We start from the raw sequence: 22,474 nt of genomic DNA on the forward strand, positions 1-22,474 counted from the left end.
CTTTGAAAAGACACTACATTCAGGTTTTGTTTTTCAATAGGACATCAAGAGAGTTAAGATGCCTGCTCTGAATATTTTTGATAGGTTTCTTGATTCCTATAAACTGAAAAAAGATTGAAAATGCAGTAGCAGTCTTTGGTAGTTTGACCGTAATTAATTTTGACGTGACCGAAATTATAATCTCTTTTTTTCTCTGTGTTTGTCCTTTAGGATGCTGGGGGAGCTCCGCTTGACTGCGCTCCAGCCTCTCCTGGCTGTGTGTCTGCTCTTCACCCTGGAACACAGTGAGTCATTCTCTCCTGAATCTGAGTATTCATTTACTCTTATCTGTTCAGTCGTGGGAAGCGCTGTTGTCAATCAAATGCCCTCGTTGACTCAGTAACAACTTAAAAAAAAAAAAAAAAAAAAAAAAAAACATCTATCTATCTATCTATCTATCTATCTATCTATCTATCTATCTATCTATCTATCTATCTATCTATCTATCTATCTATCTATCTATCTATCTATCTATCTATCTATCTATCTATCTATCTATCTATCTATCAGTGTTGGGCACATTACTTTAAAAAAAGTAATTAGTTATAGTTACTAGTTACTTCTTACAAATAGTAACTGAGTTAGTAACTGAGTTATAAAAGTAACTAATTACCAGGGAAAGTAACTACTCTGTTACTTTTTTTTTCTTTTCAAATGTTCAAATATGTCAAATAACTTGGATGCCCCCAATATTAGATATGTTAAATGAATGAATTGGACACTAAATAGAATAAATTACTATTATAAAACATTGTACATTAATTTACACTATTGTAATATTGCTGTGGGACAATGTGAGAGACACCTATCAAATTCAATACATTATTGTAAATATTATCAGTAGGCCTACTACAGTGTAAATATTGTGTAAATATTATCAGTACTATACTACTCCTTTGGTAGTGGAGCTCATGTTATCACCTGGTTTTTTAGCCACTAATTTTGTGGCGGCATGTGATGATGTGAGGTGCTTCATTAGATTAGAATTACTTGTCACCGACGTGGAGAGACTCTTTCTTCCTGGGCATAAGTTGAACGTTACATAAACATCCGTACCTTTCACCTCAACGAGGGAAAAGTAGCACTTAAGGCCTTTGCACACTGAGTCCGAAATTTTTGCATGCGTTTTTTCGTATTAGTGATCCGAAAAATTCGTCACGCACAGAGACCTTGCACACTGAGTCTGATGCGTATTAATGAATGCGTTACGGAAAAAAACGCAAAACAATACAAAATGCCGTCTTCAAGTAGTGGGGATGCTTTTTTGTCCTCTCTCTTCTTAAAAAGAGAAAAAGAAAGAGGAAATAATGGGTCCATCATCCACTCCTGCGATCGCGTAGGAAGGAGAGTTCCACCTCATCAAGGAGCTGCGTGATTATCCAGACCGATTCAAAGTTTACTTTAGAATGTCAGTGACTCAGTTTGATGCTTTGCTAGCTATACTGGAGCCACATATTAAAAAGAAGACCACGAATTTCCGTGAATCAATTTATCCTAGGGATCTGTGTGTGCGCACGCACACACACAAATGGTTTACAGGGACTTGGTGTGCTATAATTATAGCTGTGATATAATAATATTAGTAGTATTTTTTCTCCATTTTCCATTCTCCAATTTTCTCCATTAGGTCACCTAATGGGGTTTTGGTTTCCTTGCCACTGTTGCCTCTGGCTTGGCGTGCTCAGTTGGGGACACTAAATTTTTCAACTAAACATCGAAATAAATCTAATAGATAAACTAAATTAACCATTTAAACTAAATTACTGATCGAATTATTGATCTAAAGCCCACACTGTCACTGTATGATAATTGAAATGAACTGATGACATCAGCGTTTTTTCCAGAATGGCTATACAGCGGAATAAAATTATGCTGCATTATTTTCCTGTTTAACACTGTAAAGCTGCTTTGAAACAATCTACATTGTTAAAAGCGCTATATAAATAAAGTTGACTTGACTTGACTATTTTTGATGCAATAATATTTGTAGGCTATATATAATTGTAGGTATCTGAGCACTGGCGATTCATTCACATGCACCATTGCCAGCAGTTTAGGTTGGGGATCAGCACTGTAGATGGGAAAAACGGATGCGAAAAACGCAGAAAATCGAACCTGTTCCGAATTTTTTTTTGACAGACGAAAGTTTCGGAGGCAGTGTTCAAGCGTGACTGACATAACGTGTGGTCGAATTTAATATCGGACTCAGTGTGCAAAGGCCTTTACACTTCCAGTTTGCGAAAGCTACCTTTGAAGTCGTTGGACCATCGCTGACTGTGCATATGCGCGTGCGTCATAGATGTGTGTGTGTGTGTGTTAGTACCATAGACTGTAAAAAAAATCTATCTATCGTCATTTTGTCTGTCTTTATGTCTGTCTAGCTGCTCAAAGTTAATTATGATCAAACTATCAAAGAAACAATGTGGCACTAGTTTCAGCCCGATGCAGTTATCATTTTTACGTCCAGCGCCACGTTGTTTAAATAGCAAATGGACTCGCGCCCATCTGTTCGGCCATGGGCGTGCTGGTCTGAAAACGAGGCGTGTTCAGGCGCATTGTTGCCGTGTTGCTATTTTGAGACAACTGAAAATAACTGCGGCATTTGACCAAAAACCTGGTCTAAAGTCAATAGTGCAGTATTTTTTGTGTTATTTAAAGGCCGTGTCAGTAATATGCACCTTTTTTTCTATAGTTAAACTATCAAAAGTGGACATGCCTTAAGTGCACCTGCGCCATGCGCTCAGATCGTTAAAATAGGGCCCTTAGACTGGTGGTGCATTTTTTTGTTTCGTTTTTGGCGGCCTACTATTGAAAGAGCTTGTCGTCTGTAAAGAGACTGTAAGTGTTTTCCCTATGTCATGTTCCATAAAGGGATAGTTCACCTAAAAAATCATTTAATCATTTACTCACCCTCATGCCATTTCAAATGGTATGGCTTCATTTCTTTTGTCGAACTAAAAAAAAGTTTCCTTGTCCATACAATGAGGGATGTTGTTTTTGGACCATATTGACTTTCATCGTATGCGCAAAAAATGTTCAAGCATTCAAAATATCATCTCTTGTGATCCACTGAAGAAAGTAATGCAGGTCTCTAACAAGGTGGGTAAATTATAACAGAATTTTCATTTGTTGGATGAACCATCCCTTTTAATAGTTTTTCTCTAGTCCTTTCATCTTGTGGTAATTACCATCACACACCTTTCCCTGACCAGGCACTGATGAGTCTTTTTGGACATCGGTGATAAATCCCTCTCGACTGGATTCCGCCCTCCGCTGCTTCCATCTGCAGTAAATAGAGAGTGCGCAAGAAACACTTTCATCTACAGAAAGGCTCATTTCCTCACATTGCCACCTAAAGACTTGTCATCACTCACTCTAATGTCCGTATTGGCTCTCAGTGGCGGCGATGCCATGCCCACTTGCCATAAAAAAGGAAGACACTGATGCAAAGCTTGTGCATACTGAATCCTACACCATTGTATATGCAAACGCTTCACACTCCGCTGTGCAAGATCAGGTCCCAAGTAAGAACTTTGGCAAGGCTGTATTGCATGCAGTGTTTCACAGAGCGTCCTCTTCTGATTTCAGAAGACACCAGGTTCTTATCTGGCACTTGCAGGGTTGCAGACCAGGCTGTGGCGTCTCAGGAGCGGCAGCCCGAGTCTCTCGGTCCCTGACCCGCGTGCCTGCTACCATCTGCACCAGTTGCTTGGTGTCTGGTCTGGCACTTGAGGACCACCCGCACTTTTCTTTTGTAGCGTCAGCAGCAGTGAGCAAGGCAAAAAGATAATATGCATAAAGATTTCCTCGCCCTCTTAGCTTCGCTCTCCATCGAAACCCCTCTCATGGGATGCCCATGGTGTAAATAAGGACACTTTGTCACCATGAGTGTTAAAGGGTTAGTTCACCCAAAAATGAAAATTCTGTCATTAATTACTCACCCTCATGTCGTTCGACACCCGTAAGTCCTCCGTTCAAATTCGGAACACAAATGAAGATATTTTAGTGTAAAGCTGATGCTGAGAAAGGCTTCAGATAGGCCTCCATTGGCATTCAGTACATTGACACTTCCAAGATCCATGAAAGGCACTTAAAATGTCGTTACAAAGTCTATCTCACCACAGTGGCTCTACAATAATCTTACAATGCGACGACAATAGTTTTTGTGCGCAAAAAAATATCTAAATAACACCTTTATCCAACTTGTTCTCGACTTCCGTGTATGCCTCCACGACGCATGCGCGAGAATATGACGCAGATCCGGCGTTCGGACACATGACCCAGAAGCGATTTGTTTACGAGCAGAGGAAGCCGCGCGTGTCTCAGCTGTTGGATTCTACATTGATCGTGCTTTAGGTCTCGGCGTAGTGCTCAAAATGGGGCTATTTTGAGTGTATTTCATGGATTCCCGAACACCGGCGCTACGTCATATTCTCGCGCATGCGTCGTGGAGGCATACACGGAAGTCGAGAACAAGTTGGAAAAAGGTGTTATTTTGATTTTTTTTTGCGCACAAAAACTATTGTCGTCGCATTGTAAGCTTATTGTAGAGCCACTGTGGTGAGATGGACTTTGTAACGACGTTTTAAGTGCCTTTCATGGATCTTGGAAGTGTCAATGTACTGAATGCCAATGGAGGCCTGTGTGAAGCCTTTCTCAGCATCAGCTTTACACTAAAATATCTTAATTTGTGTTCCGAATATGAACGGAGGTCTTACGGGTGTCCAACGACATGAGGGTGAGTAATTAATGACAGAATTTTCATTTTTGGGTGAACTAACCCTTTAAATATATTTTTTTCTGCAGATTTCCTTCTCTCATTGTCTACTAACTAGGGAAAGGTTGCATCAGTCGTCAGTCATGAAATCTATTTTAGTAATATTCTGTAATATTTATTAAGTGGTGTATTTTAATATGAAAGTAATAACTATGAGGAACTGTATCTAAGATTACTCAGGAGCACCACATTAGTACAACAAAGTGGAAAATGTAATAATTAGTTTATATGTATTTAAGTAATATTTCGTGAAATTTTTTAGGAAATAGAAAAAAATATTTTAAACTGTGTTGTTGAAGTTGATGTTGTGGATGTGTATATGGTCAGACACGTGCATGTATCATTATATTAACATTTTACCAAAATCAAGCTCAAATTACTATTTTTGACCATTTTTGACTAGCACATTTCTGAGAATGTAGGACATACGTGTTTACGTCCATCATTAGAATGGCATCACGTTTTTTTTATTTTATTAAAGGGATAGTTCACCCAAAAATGAAAATTAGCCCATAATTTACTCACCCCCAAGTCATCCGAGGTGTATATGACATTCTTCTTTCAGACGAATAAAATCTGAGTTATATTACAAAAGTCCAGGCTAATCCAAGCATTAGAACAATGATTCATAGTTGCTCTGTTTTTGAAGTCCATAAAAAGTGCATCTGTCCGTCAAATAACTGCTCCACGCGGCTCCGGGGTTTTAATAAAGCCTTCCGAATCAACGTGTTTGTGTAAGAAAAATTTTCATATTTATAACTTTATCAAGTAAACTTTCGACCGATCGCATTCCATGGAAAAGTGTTGAATGTTGAAAGTGAAACTCAAGATGCGTACGTGACGTCATGACGAGCGGACCTGGCCGCTTTAGACTTTCGATCGGCAGGGGAACTTTCAGACCCAGTTGTAAAACTCACCGCGGTCACATTCTCGACTGTTTATGTGGCTGTAGACGATTTGATATAACTCTGGAAGAGCTACATCTGTAAAATATTTGCGCCACGGCAGTATATCGTGGTTCAAGATGTGCTATAAGGTGTTTAAATCCAATATCTTCTGTGACTGACAACAGCTGGTTGTCAATTCATACAAATTGAATTATCTTCTTGGTTATAGCCTTGGCTTTCTTGCTGTTTGGTGTGTAAAGTTTGTGTTTTTTTCAGAATGTCTGTAATGGATGGCTGAGTGAGAGTCGTATTACTAGTTACCATTGCCTTTTTTGCAAGTGCCAGTTTTTCATATTCGCCATACGTCTCGCGGTTGGCCCTTTCTTAAAAGAACACGGCGACTTTTTGGAACTTTAGCTTATTCACCTTATCCCTCAAGAGTTAGATAAGTCCATACATACCATTCTCATTTCTGTGCGTCCCATAACTCTGTCTGACGCACCCACCGCTAGCCTAGCTTAGCACAAAGACTGGAGTTAAATGGCTCCAGTTAGCCTACTACGCAATAACTGACAAAATAACGCGAACATTTTCCTATTTACATGTTGTGATGTGTATAGTTACATCGTGCACTAAGACCGACGGAAAATGAGAAGTTGCGATTTTCTAGACCGATATGGCTTGGAACTATACTCTCATTCCTGCGTAATGATCAAGGAACTTTGAGCCGTACCATAGGTGCAGCGGCGCAATGATATTATATTAAATAAATATAAATAGTTTTTGGACATTGCTCTATGTGTTAGGGATAGAATGCCGCCATCTGTAGGTTTGTGGAAAAACTTTAGGAATTATAGTTAAAGAGAAAGAGAGTGCAATAACCACATTATCCACTAGAGGTTATGCAAAAGTTAAGCTGCCTTTCATCTTTCTTTTATTTGCCATTTTCTCTCTCTTTCTCATGATTGTTCCATGTTGCATTTGTGCTCTTGTATTTGTCCTTCATTTATGTATGGAATTTTTTCAGATTTATGCCAGTTTTGTTGATTTTATTTGCCAGTTTCTATAAAAATGCTCTCTGTTGCAGTCACACACATGTGTGTGTTTGTGTGTGTGTGTGTGTGCATGTGTGTATGAGACAGAAAGTTCGTTCCACTTTGTGTTTATGCTCTAGGACCAGATCTTGATATAAATGTAGACATTTTCAGATTTATACTGGATTTATTTGATTTTTTTTTTTACAAACAAAGTGAAAAAAAAGCATTTTTTTCATTTTCCCATTCATTGCCAAAATCCAAAAAAAATGCTCCAGACACCTGTGTTTGTGTGTGTGTGTGTGTGTGTGTGTGTGTGTGTGTGTGTGTGTGTGTGTGTGTGTGTGTGTGTGTGTGTGTGTGTGTGTGTGTGTGTGTGTGTGTGTGTGTGTGTGTGTGTGTGTGTGTGTGTGTGTGTGTGTGTGTGTGTGTACGTGTGTGTGTACGTGTGTGTGTATGAGATAGAAAATTCGTTCTACTTTGTGTTTATGCTCTAGGACCAGACCTTGATATAAATGTGGAAATTTTCAGATTTATACTGGATTTATTTAATTTTTTTTGACAAAAAAAAGTGGAAAAAAATGTATTTTTTACACTTTCCCATTCATTTTCAATGTGGGGTCAATCTGACCCCGAGGGACTTAAACGGTAAAACATTTTTTACACACCTTTAGAACAACCAAATCAAGCCCAGATTTTTTGTGCATGTTTAGATAGATTATTTAGGAAAAGTCACAGAGTCTCATGGCCCTGAGATGAAGGGAACACTTTTTAAAAATGGAGGAAAAGTCCAGTGGGGTCAGCTGGACCCCAAGGGACGATTAAGGGTTAAGTCCCTCACACACTGACGCCGTCAAATTGCAAACGGTGAGATAAATTTTGAGAGCAATTGTGAGATCGGCCAAGTTTAGTGAGTACCGATCAAGTCATAAAATATGATTATCGGCTGATCAATCGGAGCATCCATTTACTGTAGATATGTGGTCCCTCAGTTTTTACTGTAATTTGGCCAAAATCTCATGTTATAGAAGATGAAGTGCTACGCACATGCTAAGACAGGCTATATGACTCAACAACAAATGCTAGATTAAAACACTCTTCCTCACTACTCAAATACATAAAACATTAGCCTGTACTTATTCAAAGAACCAGTACTTCATTTACCCTTATAGTGCAAACAAGCAGAGACGGTCCAAAATGTGTGCAGCACTTCATTCGCAATATAAGCAGGCTCAAAACCCCAAAACCCGCATTCAGTATTCCCTAATTTAGTCCACTAATACAGTTCACTTGAAGGAGTGAATGAAAATGAGTGAGTGAATTTGTACAGCTGTTTTGTGTACATCGGATGTACACTCGTTTTTGCGGTGCATTGTGGGATAGAATGAGTGCACTCAATAACGTCCACTATGGTTTCGGACACCACTACAAATGGCTGTCCTTTCAAATAATGCCCTATTTGAGGGTATAGGAGGCAATTTCGGATTCAGCAGCAGTGTGGAGTTATGACAGTTTGAGGATCCAATGGAGATACAAGGTTTAGTCACAAGCTCTTTTTAAAACCCACAGACACACGTAAAGGGTGACCAATCGTAGCGATTTATGAAAAAAATGTAAAAATAATGAATTTATGGAGATACAAGGTTTCTACCCAACAGCAAAACATTTTTGCATGAAACTTTTATTTATTTGTTAATTTTGTTAGTATTGCAACCTTGATAAGGGGAGACACAAATGAGAAAGTCCGTAGTATAGATAAATGGAACAAACTGGAAAAGTTGATCATTTGTTTGTTTGTTTCCAAACTTTGACACAGAATGACACGAGCAAGGAAAGTTTATGTTATATTTATTATTATAGTATTTTTATTTATTATTTATTTATGTTGTTGTCGTTTTTTTTGACCCCGACAGAGAGCAACACAAATGCAAAGGTGTGTATTTTAGATTTTTACGTTTTAAATCTGCTAAGGCGTTTGTTCATACATAACATGTATGAACGCGATTTACGCCCATGATTCCATCAGTCTGCAATTTAGTTTCAGTAAGTTTAGTGGTACAATGCTCAAATATTTTGTCATGCATAAGTTCCGCAGCTGCTGCCCCAGTTATGTGGGTATATTTGGGTGAGGTTGCATCCCCGTATCACACTAAATAAATGTGCCATTACCTAGCAGAGAGCAGGAAATGTAGTCAGGCCTCTGGACTCAGGGTATCTTTATGTATGTGTGTGTATTTGAGCAAGAGACAGGAAGGAAGACAGGAGATATTGAGCCCAGACACCATGGGCTCGGTTAATATTCATGGAGCTGTGAATATATCGGGAACCTCTGGGGGGTTTCCGGGGGAGAGCATCTCATGCACGACGCTTTGAGAAAGGGAATGTCATTACGACGGCCCGTGTGCGCTTGACACCATATAAGCACACCTGTTCATTTTTAATCCAATGATTCCACTGCTCAAACCCCGTTTTGGAGGAGGCCGTATCTGCGGTGGCGGAGGATGAAAGACGCCATTTGAGGTCCCACTTAAAAGAGTGGGAATCCAACAAACAGTACTTATTCTGTGGAAATGACACATATGTAGATTTACTTCAATGCTACTGGCTCCTGTTGCGAACGTTTTTGCGAGTTTGTCACAAATGCTTTGGATATATGATTGTTTCATGCTCAGTGGGAGCGTGCATTGAGATTGCTTGTATGCAATTAGACGCCACAGGACAGTCTCGGCCTGCAGTTAGCTAACTGAAAGAAAGATCCAAGGGAGAATACCAACAAAAATTGGCAATTTGCCAAATGGTGGCCTGTAAAAAGGGCCACGGCGCTAAAGAGAAATCGCAGTACACATACGCGTACACATCGTCATAGCATTAGCTTTGTATGGAAACTCATGGAAACCATTAAAGAGCGCTTAAGGAAGCTCAGTAGTTAACATTTGCAGTAAAAAAACGTACAAGGCTGTCTGTCTTTATTTTTCAAGGGAAGGCCATGTAAAGAAAGTAGAAGACTGATAGTATTGGGTTCACTTTGGGTCTTTTTTTTCAGGTGTATTTTTTAAACTTTTGTTAGAATTAGTTCCACCATTAGTCTCCGTTATTATTACAAAAAAAAACATTCATCCATTCATTCATTCATTCATTCATTCATTCATTCATTCATTCATTCATTCATTCATTCTTATTATTATACACATTAGTATAATATTGCAGAACACAAGCTAATTTATCATTCTGTCAGCCGTTAGCTTTAGTTAGTTAGTTAGTTAGTTAGTTAGTTAGTTAGTTAATTAGTTAGTTAGTTATTTATCTATCTGAATTATTAATATATCAATTACTGTTGTGAACATAACTATAATAATAATGGCACACTACAGAGATATTGCAGAACACAAGCTGATTTGTCATTGTGTCTGCTCTTTTATTTAATTATTTATTTATTAATTCATTCAGTTATTTATTTATTTATTTATTCATTTATTTATTTATCTGAATTATTATAATAACAATACTTTTTATTAGTAGTAGTAGTATTGCTATTGTTATAAACATTACTATAATAATAATAATAACACACTAAAGAGAACACAAGCCGAATTGTCATTTTGTCAGCTGTTTTATTTATTTATTTATTCATTAATTTATTAATTCATTCATTAATTTAGCATTTATTTATTTATTAATTTATTTATCTGAATTAATATAATAATAACAATACTTTTTATTAGTAGTAGTAGTATTGCTATTGTTATAAACATTACTATAATAATAATAACACACTTAAGAGATATTGCAGAACAATAAGCCGATTTTTCATTTTGTCAGCTGTTTTATTTTTTTATTTTTTTATTCATTCATTCATTCATTTATTCATTCATTCATTCATATATTTATTTATTTATTTATTAACTCATTTATTAATTAATTTATTCATTCATTTATTTATCTGAATTAATATAATAATAACATTACTTTTTATTAGTAGTAGTAGTAGTATTGCTATTGTTATAAACATTACTATAATAATAATAACACACTAAAGAGATATTGCAGAACACAAGCCGATTTGTCATTGTGTCTGCTCTTTGTTTGTTTGTTTGTTTATTTATTTATTCACCTAAATTAATAATGATTATTAAATAATATTTTTATATTCAATTATATTATAATATTATTATAATATTGTATTAATTATATAAATAATTAGACAAATGGAATTAAATAATAAATCTTTCTTATTTTCTTGTCTCATTATTATTATTACTATAAACATCAGTATATGCAAAAATGGCTTTGGCATGGCATACTCAGAGATCGCAGTGCACATTCAGATTCGTCATTGTGACTGCCGTTATCTTTCTACATTTGGTGGCCGCAGCAACCATTAAAGGGATAGTTCACCAAAAAAAGTCATCATTTACTCACCCTCATGTTGTTCCAAACCTGTATGAGTTTCTTTCTTCTGTTGAACACAAAAGAAGATATTTAGAAGAATGTTGATAATCAAACAGTTGACGGGCTCCATTGACTTCCATATTAGGAAAAAATACTATGGAAGTTAATGGGTGCCATCAACTATCTGGTTCATAGAACATTCTTCTAAATATCTTCTCATACAGGTTTAGAACAACATGAGTTTTGGGGTGAAATATCCCTTTAAGACATGTTTAAGGAAGTATTTAATGCGACATTCAGCTCTTATTAACACTGCCGAATGCCGCCTGTTATTTTTAAGATGAAGGTTGTGTGAAGAAAGTAGGTGGCTTTTTCACTTGATAGAATCAGGCTCATTTTGGTCTTTTAATGTCATTGTATTACCTTTTTTTATATCTGACTATTATGTTTTATTATCATTAATTGCTGTGTTCCCTTCGGTCGGCGTGGTAATAAAAGGCCCATTATTTCATAAAATCCCTCAAATATCACTGTCGAAAGGAATGAATGAAATAACTACAGAAGGCATGATCGTCAGCATAACCCCAACCCGCAATCGATCAGTCATTTCGTGGCTGCTGGGTAACTGAAGACAATAAGGCCACTGTCAGCAAGCAGCCAATTACATTAGCCTGCAGAAAAAGAAAGGGAGAAGGACAAAAACGTCCATGTAGTAGATGCGTACGAGCGCTGTTGCCTTGTGTTCCCTGTTCTGGGATGATAAAGGCTTCTGACAGCTCTTAATGCATTTCAGGTGTTCAAAGAGGACGGCAAATAGTCACAATACATCAGTGAGCGGAAAAGAAGTCGAGAGCGGACGCTTTTTTTTTATGCTTTTGTGTTTTTTCAAACTCTTGCTAGTCTTTCCCCCCGTGACCCTCAATTTTTTTACCTATTTGGCTCGACCTCAGACGGACGAGGAAAGATTAAAAACAACGGCAGAATTCCAAACAAAAGGATGATCTCCAGGGGGTTATGCTTGTAAAAACATTTCCATCTAAATGCAGATTTGGTATATTTTGCTATGCTTCTTACATTCATTATTTACCCATGTGGGACCAAAGCAATTTTTTATTTCTTGACTCCGAGGTGTAATTTGTTTTTTTAAGGAGGTATCTGCATTTGATTTCTGGTTATTTAATGTGGCAAATTAGATCACGCTTGCACACAAAACATTACAGAAGAAACAATTTTTCACACTGTTGGCACATCTGTATCCGGAGAGCAGCCTAATTTACTACATATCTGTTTAAATGCGTCTGAGAAACATGCATAAATGCAATTATAAGCGTTTGCATGTGGGCATTGAGGGCTTGGGGGAACAAAAAAAGTCATGCTCTGCGGTCTCGCTTGCTTTCATTCTCCTCAAGCATGAATTCAGGCAACAGGAAGGTAATTCTGTGCATTTCCCTGGTCGTGAGCATGACTTCCCTGGAGATGGAGGACAGAAAGGAAGGAAAGCATGAGCTTTGAGACAAGATCTGGCGGAAGGAGTCGTCGATCCCCCTCCAGAGCTCACATACAAACTCATTTTAATTTATAATTTAGTGATTTCAGTTGTCCTGCTGCTTTCAGACTGGCAAACCGTTTTTGAAAATGCTTTTGATAATGTTATTAAACAATCAGCCATATTTATAGTATAATACAATATATGAAAAATATATGCAAATATATTAGTGCTGGGAATCGTTTAAAAAAACACGAATTAATCAGATTTTTTTATGTAATTTCTCGCGATTAATCGCAAGTTTTTAATTTTAGGTTTTTCATATTTTGATATTGTAATAATTTCAGTTACTCTCCAAATTAATGTAGAAACAATTTTAAAAACAGTATATTTTAAAATGTGTTGTAATGGCATCGTTTTATGAATGAAGGCCAGTATCACTGATACTAATGTCTCTATGAAACATTAATGACGTTACATTACAGTATAACTGAAAGCTCCCAATTTCAACATTTATTAGGCTTTAAAAAAAAAACTTTTAATTTAAGTGAACTTAAAGGGTTAGTTCACCCAAAAATGAAAATTCTGTCATTAATTACTCACCCTCATGTCGTTGGACACCCGTAAGACCTCCGTTCATATTCGGAACACAAATGAAGATATTTTTGTTGAAAGCTGATGGCTGAGAAAGGCTTCAGACAGGCCTCCATTGGCATTCAGTACATTTACACTCCCAAGACCCATAAAAGGCACTAAAAACGTCGTTACAAAGTCCATCTCACCACAGTGACTCTACAATAATTTTACGATGCGACGACAATAGTTTTTGTGCGCAAAAAAAAATCGAAATAACACCTTTATCCAACTTGTTCTTGTCTTCCGTGTGTGCCTCCACGACGCATGCGCGAGAATATGACGCAGATCCGGCGTTCGGACACATGACCCAGAAGCGATTTGTTTACAAGCAGAGGAAGACGCGCGTGTCTAAGCTGTTGGATTCTACATTGATCGTGCTTTAGGTCTCGGCGTAGTTCTCAAAATGGGGCTTAAGTGTGCATTTCATGGATTCCCGAACGCTGGCGCTACGTCATATTCTCGCGCATGCGTCGTGGAGGCACACACGGAAGACAATAACAAGTTGGATAAAGGTGTTATTTTGAATTTTTTTTGCGCACAAAAACTATTGTCGTCGCATCGTAAAATTATTGTAGAGCCACTGTGGTGAGATGGACTTTGTAACGACGTTTTAAGTGCCTTTTATGGGTCTTGTGAGTGTAAATGTACTGAATGCCAAAGGAGGCCTATCTGAAGCCTTTCTCAGCCATCAGCTTTCAACTAAAATATCTTCATTTGTGTTCTGAATATGAACGGAGGTCTGACGGGTGTCGAACAACATGAGGGTGAGTAATTAATGACAGAATTTTCATTTTTGGGTGAACTAACCCTTTAAAACAATCTTTGCATGAACCCATTATAATAAATGTTATTTTTACCTGTGACCTTCCCTGTTAGACATATACAGAAATGTAATAGTTATCAAACACCTTTCTTAACTGCATAAATAATAAATGAAATATAGATTAATCATCATTAAAGCTACAATTTTCTCTGTTCCCGTTGTTCTTTGATGAACATTAATGACAGGCATCATCAGTGCTCCTGTCACTTTAAGAACAGCCACTGACGAACATGACGCGGATCTGACGCGCTGTCCCGCGCATCTCATTTCCTCACAACTCTTTAAGTTCATTTAAGACGTTATTTAACTCATTTAAGACTCCCAATATGAGAATACTCAACATTCTCTGTGTTGTTGTTATTGTTTGTTCAGGAGCAAAAGAGAACTCGATGTGAGCAGGAGACTGACGCGAATCTGTCTGTGTGTCGAGTGTGTGTGTGTGTGTCAGTGTCCCTCGATTAGCTGACATGAGACGCAGCCACACAGACAGGACACTGACACACACACACACACACACACACACACACACACACACACACACACACACACACACACACACACACACACACACACACACACAAAGACATTTACATACAGCGCGTTCTCTTGTGTATTGTCGCGCTTGGAAGCATTTATATGAATAGGAGCGTGATTATGTAACGCTAGGCAAAAATGGATATAAAAACGGACGCTGCGTTATTTGCGTTAAATATTTTTAATGCGTTAAGCTGAAAAAATGAATCGCCAGCGTTAACGCGTTAATTTGCCCAGCCCTAAAATATATATATATAAAACTTGAATATTTAGTATAAGTATTACATATTATATATTCTTTAGAAATATATTATGCAATTATGCAAATACATATATTAAATAAATACAAAACAATTGTTGTTGTTGTTATTATTATTATTACAAATGTTACATATAATGCAATATTCTATAATAATGTTTTACACACATATGTATTATTGAGGACCAAACCTGCATAAATGAAAAATAAATATATATATATAGAGAAGAAAATAATGGGTCATAATGGAATGTAATGGAAAATTGGGGTCAGCATGGGCACCCCTACTGGTCTGCAGCTATGCAGCCCCATACGCAACAAACTGCAATGCACTGTGTGTTCTGACACCTTTCTATCAGAACCAGCATTAACTTCTTGGGCAATTTGAGCTATAGGTCGTCTGTTTGATCAGAACACACGGGCCAGCCTTCGCTCCCCACGTGCATCAATGAGCCTTGGCCGCCCATGACCCTTTCACCGGTTCACCACTGTTCCTTCCTTGGAGCACGTTTGATAGACACTGACCACTGCAGACCGGGAACACCCCACAAGAGCTGCAGTTTTGGAGATGCTCTGACCCAGTCGTCTGGCCATCACAATTTGGCCCTTGTCAAAAGCTCAAATCCTTACGCTTGCCCATTTTTCTGCTTCTACCACATCAACTTTGAGGACAAAATATTCTCTTGCTGCCTAATATATCCCACCCACTACCAGGTGCCGTGATGCAGAGATAATCAGTGTTATTCACTTCACTTCACAGTCATAATGTTATGCCTGATCGGTATATACACACACACATACAACCTTTCGTTGACCACCACTACTGATTTGGGACCCTCAGCACAAACTGAACCTTTCCTCTCGGCTAACCGATTTGCTTCGTAGCATGTTTGTGAAGATTTGTGCCTTGATTCAACCAAAAAATTGCAGGTCCATTTACCCCTCACATTGATGTTGTCAAGCACTCGCTCTCTAGCGTTTTCCCCTATGTACAGCCCATTTCTCTGGGGACAGTGTATAAGTGCCATTCCCGGCTGCAGTTAGACGAGTGGGCTGCCATCATCTCTGCCAAGAGTCTCTTTTACTCCCTGCAAATGACGGTTGCCCGTTAAAGAGGACATTATCCTTCAGGCTTTAGCTAAATGTCATCATAGATGAATTTACACCATCATGTTTACTGTAAATATGCACCCAAACAGCATGTTTAGATAATGATTATGCTGTTTGCTTTCAAATTTAGATTTAGGTGTGTTTGTAAAAATATGTAGGCCCAATAAATGTATAAAAAAAACTGAAAGGGGGTTATAAGGATTACAATTTGGTCACCTAAAGTGAGATTTTAAAAGAACAGTTTTTTAGGATGATGAGAGAATTCAGTCCGCGAACAACTCTGGCGTTCTCCGAGGTGACAAATCAAAATGCCTTTGGACATTGCATTCATACGTTCAACAGAAATGTGTGTGATTTGGTTTTTAATGCTCAATGGTACAAACCCTATGGAGAAAATCCACTGTAAATGTAATGCCACAATCAACACTTTTCATTCATTTCACATTTCACTGTAATCGTGACAGCCATAATAGATCTAGCTTAATTGTGCGGGGGCATTTTTTGCCCCCAATCTTGAAGCTTACCTTAGCTTTTTTGTTCATGCATTCTTAGCCCTTCTTAATTTCCAACCGTGATATATAACTATTGGCCTTCATACTACTTATTACAAGTATCCTGAGTACTCTAAAATAATTACATCAATTAATAAATAAAAGCTCTTCAAAGTCAGGTATGGTGCCATCTCCCTCACCCAGCTTCCCAATCTCTCTGTGTAATTATGGTTGGGAGTTGTTGGGCTGGGATAGATGAAATTTCCCTCTACTGTTAGTAGACTCCATTCTTTACATTTAAATCAAATCAAATAACGGCAGGGCAAGGCCAGGCACGAGGTGCTGGGCAAAAGCCCACTCTAATGAAAATAAATCAATGAATTTTTGCACTCTCGCTCGGAATAGTCGGCACCCTCTCTTCCTCCGCCTTACCTCATGTCATTCATTCAATCTGTCTTGCAGCAATTATATTCTCACCTCCCCATATGCAAGTGAGATGGATGACCGGGCACCGCATGCATTGTGATAAGCTATAATGCAAGTGTTCGTAATAGGAATTGCGTTTCACTTGGGGATGAGAAAGAGCCGCTATAGTGCGCTGTGCTTGGGGTTTTCCGTCTATGCATCAACCCCCATTTTGCTCATGCCTCCTATTGATTTTTATATATTTTTTTCACCTCTGAGGCAAAAAGGATTATTACTAGTGAAATGACTCCATTTGCCTGTGCGGTTACTGCTGCCAGGGTTTGCTGAATTTATGTTACACTGTAAATAGTGAGAGTATGAATAATGAATTGTTTACTATTGTATAATGTATTAATATTGATTTCAGCTAAATAACTGTCTCTCTTGAACAGCACAAATCTGTATTTTGCCTATACTTTTATCAATAGTAGAAAGTAATACATTATACAAACAGTATACACTATCATTCAAATTTTTGAGGTAAGATTTTTTAATGTTTAAGTCTCTTATGCTCAGCAAGGCTGCATTTATTTGATAGTAAAAACAGTAATATTGTGAAATAATGTTACCATTTTTAAAAAATACCTGCTTTCTATTTTAAAGGGGTCATGAATTGAGAAATCAACTTTCCCTTGAGCTTTTGATATATAAAAGGTCATGGTAATATAAGAATATCCTGTAAGTTTTAAAGCTGAAATCTTCCTTGTTAGTCAAAGAAAAGCTTTTATTGACACCAGGCCCTCCCACCGACTCGTGCCTGACATGTTATAGGTAAATAACATAGGCCTACCTGTTTCTAAACCGGATCGAACTACCAAGCAATAAACATACCGCATAAGCTTCATTCGGATTCCAGTATTATGAATGCATGGATGAAATGTATTTTAATGAATATCCAGCTCACGTGGGTAAGACATTGAGCGTTTCTTCCTTAATTTCACCACAGATTAGTTTGTAAACAAGAGACTGAATTTGCAGACAGGATGAGATTATGAGACAGGATGAAAGAATGAAGCAACACACTTGTTTGAGTAAAACAATTTATATATATATATATATATATATATATATATATATATATATATATATATATATATATATATATATATATATATATATATATATATATATATATATATATATATATATATATATATATATATATATATATATATATATATATATATATGAAAGTATTGCATTGTTACAGATCGTTTGATATCTATTTATTATGTGTATGTGTCTAACTGAACATAACTTAGCACGCTGTCACAGGCTGAAGAATACTTTATTTGTGGTGTTGTTGGTTAATTGTGCTGTGATCCGTGATCAGACTGGGCCAGGGCTCGCAAAGCCAACTCTGCAGTGAGGCTTGTGCGTGTGGGTGTGTGTGTTAGTGATGCACGGTTCGCGGTTATATCCACCTATCGGGCGGGCCAAGTAATAAAAAAATAACATTCCAATTAATTGCGGGTGGATAAGAGATAAATCATTGTGTTAGCATTTTGCAAGCCCTATGGGACAAATAATTCCGGTTGCCATTTTCCCACACGCTTACTGAGGAGGGAGCTGAAGCTCATTATAATATGCTAATCACTGCTATACAATCATAGCAGTGGGCGTTCACTTCCAAGTCTCCAGTGCGGCACGGGCATAAAAACAGAGCGTTCCATGAGAGAGGCTCAAAACCAGGGCAGAAAATAGCTTATTAATTATTCATTATGATGTTTTTTAATGTAAAAACCACGCGAATGTCATTAGTTGACCTCAGACAGTATACAGTATAAAAAAATTAAAAAGCCAGTTTATGACCCCTTTAATATAATTTAAAGTTTATTTATTCCTGTGATGTCAAAGCTGAATTTTCAGCATCCTTTCTCCAGTCCTCAGTGTCACATGATCCTTAAGAAATCATTAGATACGTTAAATTTTTTTGGGAAACTGATCATTTTTTTCCAATTTTATGCTGTAAAAGTATTAATTTCTTTAAAAAAAAGAAAAAAAAAAAGTAGGCTATTACTGACCCCAAACTTTTGAACGCCATGAGTCATGACCTCATCATATTAATTCTGCATGTTTTATTTAATTTAGTGTAAAATTTGATTTTCACAGTTCGACCGAATTATCAGAAACCGCACTGCGAAATGGCTGATGGTGCAATATATGGCTCAGTGTGCATTGTCCTATTTGCCAAGTTCAAGGCTCCATAAAAAAAAAGATTGGTACAGCAAAATGAGTACAGTACATAGTACTTTAGTACAGTATAGTACAGTTCTTTCATTTGTACAGTACGTCATATTTCAAGGCCTTGTTTTCGCTTTAACAAATTTAACTGTGCGATTGAGAAACCGCGCAAACAAAACAGGCTAATCATGCAATATGCTAAGTTAAGTGGCTCATAAAAAAAGACTGGTACAGTAAAACATGCTCAAAATTTTGATTTTGTTAGGGCAGTACCGCTACTATAAAGACCTTAAAGCTACTTATTAGTTTGTCACATAATTAGTCTTTAAAATGTTATATGGGACAATATAAATATACTTAGCCTGACAAGCCAGACCCACATCAAGATGTTGGGTCTGGAAACTCACCATTGACAGGGCTCAATCCGAGGGGCGGGATAAACGGTTGTCTTTCAAATTCCCTCTGCACGCAAATGGATTGCGCCACAACCAACCAGAGTAAAGAAGAAAGTAAAGCCGAGCGAATGTTAGTTGATAGACTTTTGCCGTATCCGGTCGGCAAAACTTCGAACATATCTTCTTTTCTTAAGAATGACTTCAGTGCCGTTATTTGTTCTTTTCTCAAAGAAAAGCTTAACTCCAAGTCTTCCAGAGTCGCGGCCAAAGCCAATTCAAAAGACCGCTGTTCGTCAGCTTCTTTGTTTAGAAGTAGCACGCGGAACCTCCGCAACTCTGCTGTGAGGTAACGTCATTATGTTAAGCCCGCCCACCGACTCTACACACGCTGTGATTGGCCTGACCAGAGTTTGGTTTTTCCAGCTCTCAGAATGTCGCAAAATAAATGTTCTGCCGCTAGGGTGCGTCTAGATTTCTAGGCTAAAATATACTGCCTTAACAAAAACAAAATTGTGCACAATTTTAACTGAACAAAATAGATGACTCTATTAGTTCATCCGTGTCCATGCTCTTGTTTACTTCAGAGTAAGATAGCAGTGACGCACAAAGGAAATAAATGGAAACACCCAAGCACGCAAAGAGTCTGAGAGGTGGGAGGAATTGCATTGCATTGTGGGATACAGCACTGTCATATATGGCTCATTTGGCTAAATATAGTAGTTGAAAACTATGAAAAAAGTAGCATGGCCATGTTGTTTGCTTCTTCTTTTTTTAAGATATGGAAGGAACCTCTTTTTTAGTAAGGTCTTTTTGTGCAATATTTAAAAAATATTATATGATTATTTCTTGTTCATTTCCTTCTGATTCAAGTTTTGAACAACAGCCTCGCGTTTATTATTGTGCCTATTGAGAAACTTTTTTTATCATTATTAAAATGCTTAAATATGATCCGTTTTGTTGTCTTTCCTCTTTTCTCAGGCATGGTGAGCTGTGACACAGTGGTGAACATGCGTAAAGTGACTCACCAGAGGGTCCAGGAGCCTCTGTCGGGTATGGCCCTCCTGCCGTGTGTTTTCACCCTGCGCCCGAGTGCTTCTCACGAACCGCCCCGCATCAAATGGACCAAACTGTGGGGTCAGCGTGGCGCAGATGGCCTACAAAAGCAGCAATCGATTCTGGTGGCTAAAGACAATATAATCAAGGTGAAGAAAGCCTTCCAGGGTCGCGTCACCTTGCCGGGGTACCCGGAGAACCGCTACAATGCCAGCTTGGTTCTGACAGGCCTGCGATCCAGCGACTCGGGAATGTACCGCTGTGAGGTCGTGGTCGGCATTAATGACGAACAAGATACGGTGCCTCTTCAGGTCACGGGTAATGTAGCGCTCCACAGAATGCTAATACACGCAGCTGTGATTATAATAATTAGATTCACAGTTGACTTATTTCTTCTTAACGTTTGTGTTTTGTGCAAAACTTGTCTCGCAATTAACTTCCCTTTTCAGCGGTTTTGCAGGCCTCTGGGTGAAGCGCGCTCGCTGAATGACTTGATATAATATTTAATCTGAAGAACTGGTGTAATTACAGTCCTCAGTGCTGAGGATTGGTTTTCCTGCACATCTGGAGGTGTTTTCCATCAGATCAGACCAAGGAGGCATGGACCAAACAGCTGCTGCATTTTCTGCATGCTCAGATTTCTGCCAAAACCTTGATGAAGTTAGTTAGACTTCATTCGCTGCCAATATGCACCGCAATGCTTGCGTTAGCACGAGGCCGTGGAGCGGAAATGTGCATGGGACGACTTCGTCAAACAGAATTTTTCACATTTCAGCACGAAAACCTGCGTCTTGTTCACTAAGCAAACGGGTTTAACCAGGTGCTAAATGCAGTCAGTAGCTATGTTTCCATCCACCTATTTTTATGCTCATTTTGGGATATCGCATTAAAAAATGCTGAATGGAAACGGCAAGATAGGCATAAATTAAAAAAATGCACATAAAAACGTATGCGCTCGTTTGAGTCTGATCAATTTTCTATCCGATACGAAAACATGCACATACTCTACGATGGAAATGCATTTACAGAATAAATTCCGCTATGTGCATGGAAAAAAATCATGTGACTTTCGCCATGTAACAGCATAACTGTACTATCCAGAAAAATCTTGTTTGCAAAGCGAAATGCTGTTTTGGTCATTCAGAAGTCTGTTGTCAAAGATGCTCTGTATATTTCCTTCCTAGAACTGTCTTACATGACTGCGTTCCCAAACTGCAGCATCTGCCTCTGAAAGCAAGACAACAAGTTTATTGAGACGCACGAGTTTCTCTGAGACACAAATAATTTATTATATGCGAAAATTATTATATATGGTGGCTTCTCCTATGTTTCTTAGTGATTTTTTAGCGGTAGTTTATCAGGAAGTGACGATTATGTTCTCTTCGACTCACTGGATGGAAACGGTGCTTTATTCGCAAATGTTTTATGCTATATAGCATTTTTGCGCATAAATTATATTCTTAACTTTGGATGGAAACATAGCTAGTGCCATTCTTTTAAGCGCAAAAGTAGACTATGATCATTATAGATTCGTGAAATTCAATGCTATTGTGCCATATAGCGCAAACCTCCCAGTTTATGACAAATTCACTGATTGTGTAATTGTAAGCTTATGTAATAAATAAATAATAATAAAAGTAATACAAATATTTAAATGGAAATTATTTGAATTATAATTGAATTTACGTAAATAAAAATATATAAAAACCAAAAGTAAAAATATCTAATAATAATCATAGTAAAACACGTGGTAGAATATGTATATATAAGCCAACATACTGAGAAAACAATAATATTCATAATATACAAAAATAATACAAATTGCATTTTAAATAAAATTTATATAAATTATAAAAGTAAAAAAAATCTAATGATCATAGTAAGGAGTAAAAAATTATATAAAATAATGATA

General features: G+C 37.5%; 1 protein-coding gene across 1 annotated transcript in view; it reads left to right on the forward strand.

The window, feature by feature from the left end:
• Positions 1-211: 211 nt before the first annotated feature.
• The window catches only part of ncanb (neurocan b), a gene marked incomplete at both ends in the record, with an annotated part of 135,038 nt that continues 112,775 nt past the window's right edge, over positions 212-22,474 (forward strand). The window contains 2 exons of the mRNA XM_079807022.1: positions 212-284; positions 20,488-20,880. Of these exons, the coding sequence (XP_079663148.1) occupies positions 212-284; positions 20,488-20,880 (466 nt within the window). The remainder of the gene's footprint in view (positions 285-20,487; positions 20,881-22,474) is intronic.

This window comes from Gobio gobio (assembly GCF_949357685.1).
Source record: "Gobio gobio genome assembly, chromosome: 24".
Taxonomy (NCBI): Eukaryota; Metazoa; Chordata; class Actinopteri; order Cypriniformes; family Gobionidae; genus Gobio; species Gobio gobio.